General features: G+C 38.3%; 1 protein-coding gene across 3 annotated transcripts; it reads left to right on the forward strand.

Annotated features, from left to right (window-relative positions):
- Positions 1-1,475: 1,475 nt before the first annotated feature.
- On the forward strand, positions 1,476-9,257 carry LOC122297739 (chaperone protein ClpD, chloroplastic). 3 transcript variants are annotated; one of them, XM_043107887.1, is made up of 13 exons: positions 1,476-1,578; positions 1,656-2,770; positions 3,169-3,329; positions 3,416-3,645; positions 3,745-3,853; positions 3,932-4,062; positions 4,369-4,470; positions 4,556-4,837; positions 4,913-4,992; positions 5,101-5,395; positions 7,479-7,712; positions 7,890-8,123; positions 8,831-9,257. In XM_043107887.1, the coding sequence occupies exons 2-13, from the start codon at positions 2,055-2,057 to the stop codon at positions 9,143-9,145; spliced, it is 2,889 nt and encodes a 962-aa protein (XP_042963821.1). In that variant the 5' UTR covers positions 1,476-1,578; positions 1,656-2,054; the 3' UTR covers positions 9,146-9,257. The 3 variants fall into 3 exon arrangements, with proteins under 3 accessions (XP_042963821.1, XP_042963823.1, XP_042963822.1); XM_043107889.1 differs by having other exon boundaries at positions 3,986-4,062; XM_043107888.1 differs by having other exon boundaries at positions 3,455-3,645.
- Positions 9,258-9,602: the final 345 nt, after the last annotated feature.

Below are 9,602 nucleotides of genomic sequence, written 5' to 3' on the forward strand. Positions count from 1 at the left end.
GTTTGGCTGCTTGTCACCCCAAGACGGAATAGAGCCCTACATTGGAAAAATTGTAGATAAAGGTTGTGTTGAACAGTTAACATTTCTTATTGGTTAAGGTTGTATTTTATTAAAACTGAACTGAATTGGACCAGAAACTGGTAAAATTGAAGTACCAGTTTAGAAGAAAAATTGGTGCGTAATCGATTTTGAAAAATGCAAAACCAGTGCCTATCGGTTTGGTCCTAGATTTTGTCCAAAATTGAACCGAACTAGACCCATTACACCCCTATCCCCCTCGAGCTATCTCCTCTACTGTTCTTAAGTCTATCCAATTGTTAAAAATAAGCACTTCTCACCGAAAACACTCCCTTCTTAGAAGGGCCCCAAATAAGCTTATCTTGAGCCTTGCCTTTGCTAAAGGGAATACTCAAAATTTGTTCCACTTCTTCTTCTGAAAAGATTGCTCGAATTCTTCATTCATTCCATTCCCCCTTGTGCTTGACAATTAATTCTTCAACTTTAGCACCTGCATGCAGAACTGAAAATGGAGATTAAATGGAAAAAGATGATGGAGATGATAACCATTTTGAACCCTAGATTTTTATCTTACTACCATCTCCCACTCTCCACTTGTCCCCTCTTTAAGAAGGTCCCTCGTAGACCATGTACTTCTCCACATTAAAGAGGGCAATGAGCTAAGCTTTGCATCCATAAACCTGGTATGCCTATAATACTTCTCTTTAAAAGCTATAGCTACAAAAGACTCAGGGTTCTTAATCAATCTCCAACCTTGTTTTGTTAGGAGAGCCATGTTGAAACTCTCTAGGTCTCTAAAGCCTAAACTACCATTCCCTTTCAGTATTTCCATTTTCTCCTATTTTTTTTCCAATGAATGCTCTTCCCTTCCTACTGATTTCCCCACCAGAATTTTGAAAAAAACATATTAATCTCCTGGCACAGCCTTTTGTGTAACTTGAAAATGGACATAGTATAAGTGGGTATGGCTTGTAGTACTGCCTCGATCATAATTTCTTTTCCAACTTGTGATAAAAAATTATTTTTTCAACTTATGATTTTCTGCCAAACTCTCTCTTTTAAAATTCTGAAAGTATTGAACTTAGATCTTTCTACTAAAACAAGTAGACTTAAGTACTTCTCGTAGCTTCCACAAGGAATTAGATCTTGAATCCTATACCATTATTCTATCTTAGCCCACTTATCTTAGCCTTCCCAAATGCAATCATCTGCAAAGAGCAGATGGTTTATGCTAATTCCTCCCCACTTGCACCCGTGTTGTAATCTTATGTTTCTCATAGGAATTCAATAAAGTGCTGAAGGGAAGAAATGGAAGAAATGTGTGAAAAAGAGGTACACTCTCTCCTTTTCCCCTTGAAAAAAAAAAAAGATCTATAGGAATGACCAAACTGAATTGACTTCGGTATCAGAAGCATCACCGGCCTAACCCCCTTGCTATACTTTCCCTTCCCTTGATTGCAGGTATAAGTGGCGATTGAAGGCGTGCAAAACTTGTCCTCAACATGGGTGATAGTTAATGATTTAAGGAATGATGACACTTGTGGGGACTGCATGAGCAAAGTAAGTTCATGATTTCCTTTATTTTATTTATATTTTTCTTGTGGGTTTCCCTTATTTATATTCTTTTCATTTTTCAGATGAGAAAATTTTAGTCGGAAAGAAAAGTTACTTGATGGTCCATACTACAGTAATACCCGAGCTGAAAAATTTTCGGTGCGTCCTCGCATCCGATATGTTTCGTATCCCACGATGGCAAGCATTTCTTTTTCGTTTCGCCAAGCAAACGGCGAGATACGTTGGTTACCAATTTGCGATGTCGTCCTACTCTACTCCATTCCTTCCTTGTACTCTGTTCCTTTCTCAGAGGTCGAAACTCCAAACATACAATTAAGTAACTGGAAAGAGATGTCCTTTTCTTGGGTAATCTTTGCGGAGGAACAAAGATTAGATTATGCGTTCCCTCGCCCTCATTTATACTGCTTATCTACTCTATTATTCTTCTAAACATCCGGGATCTGAAGGAGAACCAGAGAAGAATGCAAATGTCATCAATTTGTTCCCCGCTAATATCGTTCACTCGTACTCGTCACCATTTTCCCGTCCCGCTTCAATTTACCCGCCATCAACATCATAATTCTTTTTCTTCTTATAATGCAAATGGTGTCCGTATTTGTAGTATAACTGGGTCTCATGGCCCTTGCGGCTTCGGGGTCCCTCCGGCCTACTACTCGTTTCTTTCTCTGCCCTCCTCCTCTATTATTGGTATCACTAGTGCTACCACTCGTAGTATTCGGAGGAAGAGAAGCCGGTTTGCTGTGGTCTCTGCCAGCGAAGGCGGCTTGGAGAGATTCACGGAACGAGCAATCAAGGCCGTAATCTACTCTCAAAGGGAAGCAAAAGAACATGGCAGGGATATGGTATTTCCCCAGCATCTCTTGCTGGGTTTAATCGCTGAGGATGAGGAGGATCATCGCTATCATTCTGTCCATGAAGGCTTTCTTGGATCGGGCATCAGTCTACAACAGGCACGCGATGCTGTTTGCACCATCTGGCATCATCCTTATCAAGATCCTGTCGATACGAATAGCACTATTGCCATTGCGTCTCTGCCCTTCTCCATTAGCACAAAGCGCGTGTTTGAGGCTGCGGTGCACCACTCCAGAATCAGCTCTCATCATTTTATAGCTCCAGAGCATATCTCTATTGCCCTTTTTACCCTTGATGATGGCAGTGCCGCTCGAGTCATCACGAGGTACGTACCCCTTCTTTCCTTTTTTCTTCTCCAAGTAAATACTATCTAAAATCATTATTGGGCGTTCTTACCTTTTGCGGAGAGCAAAGTCTCAGATGCTTATTCCTTAGTATAATTCTTTATACCTTCGAATGAAGGATTTTGTGGCAAAAATCTTCTACTTCTGCTTAGTTATGGTCTATGTCTCTTCTCAGTATTTTTCTGCCTAATGAAATTCTTAATACTCAGAACGAAGATGTGTCTGACTGCTTATTATACCATGGCAACATTATTAACGTATTGATAACCCTTTGCATAGTAGTGATTCATGAATCGTTACGTGCAAAAAGGTATAGAGTTTAAAGACATATTTCCGATTGCCACTCATGTTACCTCTACAATATCAAATATACTTTCAGTTTGGGGGCAAATATGAAGCAGTTGGCAGCTGTGGCACTCTCCAAACTTCAACGGGAGCTTGCCAAAGATGGTAGAGAGCTGTCTTTGGTATCTCAAGGGATGCAAGAAAAATATTTTTCTAGAATGGCCTCTGTTTTGAGATCCTCCAAAATACCAAGAGGTATGAAGTGAATGCCCGAAGTTTCTTTCATTTCCTTATTACAAAAGCATGGAGCAATGTTTTTGTAACTCAACTGTATCTGTCAGAGAAAGGTGCTTTAGAAAAGTTCTGTGTGGATCTTACAGCCCGTGCTACTGGCGGGTTCATAGATCCCGTTATTGGCCGAGAAACCGAATTTCAAAGAGTTATTCAGATACTTAGCCGCAGAACCAAAAATAACCCCATTCTTCTTGGTGAAAGTGGAGTTGGAAAAACGGCCATTGCTGAAGGACTGGCATTAAGCATTGCAGAGGCAGATGTTCCTTTTTTTCTCTTGGTGTGCTATAACTCTTCCGCTCTTTACTCTTATCCGGATGCATCTTCTTCATTTTAAACCGAAAATACTAATTTGATTAGTTTTTTATGGTTTCCACAGACAAAACGTGTCATGTCCTTGGATATAGCACTATTAATGGCTGGTGCAAAGGAGAGGGGTGAATTAGAGGCACGTGTTACTGCATTAATCAACGAAGTGCTGAAAGCAGGTGAATACATGTTTGCGTTCTGTTTAGAAACTGGACCAGTTTTGGTGTTACTTGGTTTTGATAGGCACTAATTTGCAGGTGATGTCATTCTTTTTATTGATGAAGTTCATGTACTTGTTGGTTCCGAAACAGTTGGACTAGGAAATAAGGGATCTGGTCTTGACATTGCCAATCTATTGAAACCATCATTAGGGAAGGGTCAACTACAGGTGGTTTTTTCCTCATATAATCCTTTTCTTCTCATATCTTGTCATGTTTCTGGCCCTTGAAGACGCACATATAGGCATGCCATCTATAAGAATCACAAGTCCAAAAATATTAATCTGTCTTTTTGTTAGATAGTTGTAAAAACTGCCACTTATTGGAACTTTGGTAATGGATAGGGCAGTTAGGATCAATACTTAGTCGGCAACCAGAATCCACAATTATTAGTTGTATAATTGTAATGGACTATGAAGTTAGGATGATTACTAGTTGTATCATATTGAGGGTCACTAACATCCCATTGATTGCAGTGCATTGCGTCCACAACTGTAGATGAATACCGGATGCATTTTGAAAGCGATAAAGCATTTGCAAGAAGATTCCAGCCTGTGTGGATTGATGAGCCTAGCCAGGTTGTTTTCAATATTTATTTTCATCTTATGATATCTAAGTGATCTGTAGGGATTTTAATTTTTGTTACCTATGGAAACATTTTAGGATGATTCAGTGAGAATATTGATGGGTCTGCGTGAGAAATATGAGGCCCATCACAATTGCAGATTTACATTGGAAGCCATAAATGCAGCTGTGGATCTATCGGTCAAATACATATCTGATAGGTATCTTCCTGATAAAGCTATTGATATCATTGATGAGGCTGGGAGTAAAGCCTGTATCGAAGCCTTCAAGAGGAAGAGAAAACGGCAAACATGCATACTTTCCATGCTGCCAGATGATTATTGGCAAGAAATTAGGACTGTTCACGCTATGCAGGAAGTGGTAATGACATCTCCAAATAACTAAAGAAGTTTGACGATTTGCTGGTAACTTGAGTTTTGTCTCTAATGCAAGCAGGTCCTGGCAAGTAAGGAGCATGTTGGTGCTTCTAGCATGGATAATACAAATGAATCCACGTCGCCTTCCAATGATGATGAGTATGACATTTGGCCCAAAATCATGAATGAAGTATGAATACTGTAGGCCTGCCTTTCCTTAGGGATCAGTTTGATACTTAATGAAATTTGTGCTTTGATTTCTCTCAGACCTATGGTGGTAGGACCGGATGATATAGCAGCAGTTGTTTCCTTGTGGTCAGGAATTCAAGTTCTGCAGATTACTGCAGATGAAAGAACGCTTCTGTTGGGTCTTGATGAACAACTTCGTAGACAAGTTGTTGGTCAAGATGAGGCTGTTGCTGCTATTTCTCAAGCTCTCAAGAGATTCCGGGTTGGGCTGAAAGATCCCAAGAGACCGATGGCAGTAATGCTCTTTTGTGGCCCAACCGGGGTTGGCAAAACTCAATTAACAAAAGCTTTGGCGGGATGCTATTTTGGATCGGTAAGGCATCTAGTTCATACAAACAAACGTGCACAAACCAACAAACTGTCGCACACACTGGTAATGTTTTTTTGCGGCCAACTGAGGTTGGTAAAACAGAATTAACAAAAGCTTTGGCAGCATGCTTTTTGGACCGGTAGGGCAATCTAGATAATACAAACACATGCCTGCGCACACATCCATATCCTGTTTACGAGATCACTAATATTACTATAGAGATATCTTCCAAATCCTGTGAACTGTGCATTCTACTCTCACCTCAAAACCAAGCCTCAAGAAAGGGAAAAAAGAAAGAGGTTTTCGTTTTAGGGTGGCTCTTGATCAGGGAGCTCCCGCTTGGGGCTCTTGCTAGTACATTTCATCAATATTTTTTTTTTTTTCGCATGCATTTTTTAACACTTTTAAATATTTAAAAAAACTACAACATCATAAAAAAAATACTTTCTTAATCTTTAAGTTAAAAAAAAAAAAAAAATCCAGCAGGAAGACTAGCATTTTCCTTTCTTTTAATATGGTATCAGCCTAAAAGCTTAAGCCATTTGGTTTTGGACAGTCGTATTATTGATCTCCAAGTATTTTCAGGATTTTTTTATGGACTTTAATCTACCCTTGAACTGTCATTTTTCTTAAAACGCAATTAAAAAATAGGTCTTTCTAGTTCTGATTGTTTGATGCGGCCTTTATTTATTTATTTATTTTAAAGCTATGTTGATTTTTTTGGTGTATTTTTGATAAAGAAACATACCTTTATTTTATCTATTCCATTTTGAAACCGAAGCATTGAACACTGATGAGGATCCGTAGTAGCCTTTAGAATTGAACAAGATTCAATCCGGTCAGATAAGAATAAAATTGTATAGATCAAATCGGAATAAAAAAAGGAATTGAATTGGACAACACGATCATCGATTCATAATGTTAAAATTGAAATTATGTTAATTTCTGGATGGATATATTTTATGTCGACAAGTCATTCTGAACATAAAAATGCACATTTAGTACATTCCCAATGACGTCTAAGATAAGAATATAGACTAAGATGGAATGTTAACATATGACAGGTAGGCAATCAAGATTTTTTTATCGGTAATTAAATAATATTTTTATATTAACGAAGAAATAAGCATAGAGCAAATATACAATACATATACAAGAGAACATACTTGGTCGAGAGTTAGAAATAGATACAAGGAAATCAGGGAGCTAAGCCCATTGAAGTCTATAGCAATAATTCATCCTTTCCTTAGGTTGTCTTGCTCAGGAACCTAAGCCCATTGAAGCGATCTGTATCCTTCCCAACTCTCAGTTCTCCATATACCCTTCCAAGGAATAGGATTCTTTGTTGTGACAAGAGATTGCTTCATAGAATGAATGTACTGTGAAATTCACAGTGTGAATCTCCTCTTCCTCGAGGGAATCCAAAGCATCGTCTCTTTTATGATTTATCTTCTTCCCTTATTTCTGTGAAATACAATACATCGAAGAACTTGGAGAAAATCTCAACTTCCCAATCCTGAGCCATCCTAACTTAGACTGCAGGAATGGTGTCTGTAATGGCCCTATCTCTATACCATATATTCTCGAACTGCTATCCGCCACAAATCTTGGAGGTCGATAGAATAACCCCTATGTGCTTCAAATATTCTTCCACAACCTCAAACCATAAGCTCCATATACCTCATTGGAACACTAATCCTCCATGCTCCACCATACTTGGAATCTATCACTGCTTTCCACAGCGCCTCCCTCTCTTGGTAGAGTGAAAAATAGGCGATAGTTTGCGGCTGAAAAATTTAATTTTCCCATTGAATTATTTCATGTACTCTTTATATAAATGGGATGAAAGGATTGAAAGACGGTGATAGATTTATAATCAAAAGTTGGAAATAAAGGAGAGATGGCAGCTGATTTTGTGGCGAAAATTAATGAGGTACCGATGTACCGTAATCTCATGAATCTAACGAGGGGTCTGAAACGACCATAAATTCGATTAAACATTTTAAAGATCCAGGACTTCCAAGTGATTCCATTTTGTTTTCACATTCCAATTCACTTTTCATGATCGCTTGCATTATTATTGCAGGAAGCAGCCATGCTAAGACTTGACATGAGTGAATATATGGAGGGACATTCGATGAGTAAATTATTAGGATCACCCCCAGGTTATGTTGGCTATGGTGAGGGAGGCACTCTAACAGAGGCTATTAGAAGACGACCTTTCACAGTGATATTGCTTGATGAAATAGAGAAAGCCCACCGAGATATATTAAACATCCTCCTCCATTTGTTTGAAGATGGCCACCTTACCGATTCTCAGGTTTGTTCCTACTGGTATGAACTGGTACATGCCATCAAAATGTGGTGTGAATCAAAGATAGGACAGTGGTCTTGACTGAAATAGTCTTTTGCTAATCAAGTTTTTTGTGAGTTTGTTTCCTTATTATATAGTCTTTGACTATTCAGTGTCTTATTTTCTCAAAACTTGGTTTAACAGGGACGGAGAGTATCATTTAAGAATGCATTGGTGGTGATGACTTCGAATGTAGGATCTACTACCATTGCTAAGGGTAGACAGAGCTTCTCTGGTTTCTTGAATACTGCCCATGAGTCAACTTCATATGCTGGAATGAAAGTAAAGGTAATGGAAGAACTAAAGGCGTACTTTTGTCCAGAATTGCTCAACCGCATAGATGAAGTAGTTGTGTTTCGTTCCCTCGAAAAGGCTCAGGTTTGTGACCTTTCGTCGTTTGCTAATTCCTATGCCATCGGTGCTTGGTAGGCCGTCTTTTCTCCAATATTATCTTTCTAGGTTCAATTTTTTGAAAACATGCCATCAAAAATAAAAAAAATGAAAAAAAGAAAGCACACAAGAAGGTACAGATTGAAATAGGTTCAAGTTTGATACATCCTTGGAAAATAAAGCAATACCATCAACAATAAAGCACACAAGAAGGTACAGATTGAAGTAGGTTCAAGGTTGATACATCCTTGGAAAATAAAGCAATACCATCAGCAATAATAATCGAGTCAAAACCCATTCAATTTCCAAGTACGTATTCTTTAAAACCCAAATCCAATCATGCTGGATCATGGATGCTACATATTTTTAGAGTCTTACACATTAGCATGGGCTTAATAACAGGTTAGTTACGGACACTGAAAACACCAAGGAAAACACGCAGTATCCTCTATACAATATTCTTTTTCTCACTGTTGTCAATTAAAGTACCCACCAAAAACCAATAACATGGTTTCGAGCGTTTCCAACAGCTTCATGTGCAAACCCAAGCATATGCAGTTATACATGGCAACTTCGAATTAAATGAAAAAGCTTTTGTATTCGTTTTAGCTCCATATAGGACTAGGATATAGATAAGTCTGTAGGATTGGTATTGATTGACTCTAAAGTGCTCTCTTGTCATCCATTTATTCCAGATGCTTGAGATTTTTAATCATATGCTGCGAGAGGTGAAGCAAAGGCTCATATCTCTAGGAATTTGTTTAGAGGTATCTGAATCAGTCAAGAATTTGGTGTGCCAACGAGGCTATGACCGGATTTATGGTGCCCGGCAATTGAGGAGAGCTATAAATCTTATAATTGAGGATGTCTTGATTGAAGCGATCCTTTCTGGAAACTTCAAGCCTGGTGATACTGCAGTTGTTGATTTGAATACTTTTGGAAATCCATTTGTCATAAATTTATCAGATCATGGACCTCACCCAATGTCTGATTCAGCTTCCATTTTGTAATAATCCATCATTTCATGGCTTTCTTTTAGGGATACAAATATTTAAGCATTGTTTCAGGTAATATTGATTGAAGTATAAATAACCAAAGACTATGAACTGATTTTGTTGCTCTTCTCGTATCGTTTATGATGTTTTGTTCTAGAATTTGGAGAATGTGAAATGATATATGGAGGAGTCAATATTGGTCAAGGCAACGTTGGCCCTCTATGGGTTTGGCCCAAGTAAGGGGCCCAAGGTCCATCTTTTAAAAAGGATAGTTGTTCAGAAGAGTTGTGAATCTTGGACTCTAACCGTCCTAAATATTAGGGCGGATAGACACTTGCATTGTGGATAAAGATAAAAAAGTGAACAGATAATTCCATTATATTAGGGATAAGCATTATTGTTGCTAAGCATTATGTAAAGTTGATCAATTAATAGTATACATCCAATATTCTCTACGCCTATATATAAAAAT

The sequence above is a fragment of the Carya illinoinensis genome, chromosome 15 (genome assembly GCF_018687715.1).
Source record: "Carya illinoinensis cultivar Pawnee chromosome 15, C.illinoinensisPawnee_v1, whole genome shotgun sequence".
Lineage (NCBI taxonomy): Eukaryota > Viridiplantae > Streptophyta > Magnoliopsida > Fagales > Juglandaceae > Carya > Carya illinoinensis.

Coding starts and splice junctions, on each gene's coding strand:
- LOC122297739 (XM_043107887.1), top strand. CDS start 2,055: ATGCAAATGTCATCAATTTGTTCCCCGCTAATATCGTTCACTCGTACT. Junction 4,063..4,368: donor TAGGGAAGGGTCAACTACAG/GTGGTTTTTTCC, acceptor CATTGATTGCAG/TGCATTGCGTCCACAACTGT. Junction 5,396..7,478: donor CGGGATGCTATTTTGGATCG/GTAAGGCATCTA, acceptor TTATTATTGCAG/GAAGCAGCCATGCTAAGACT.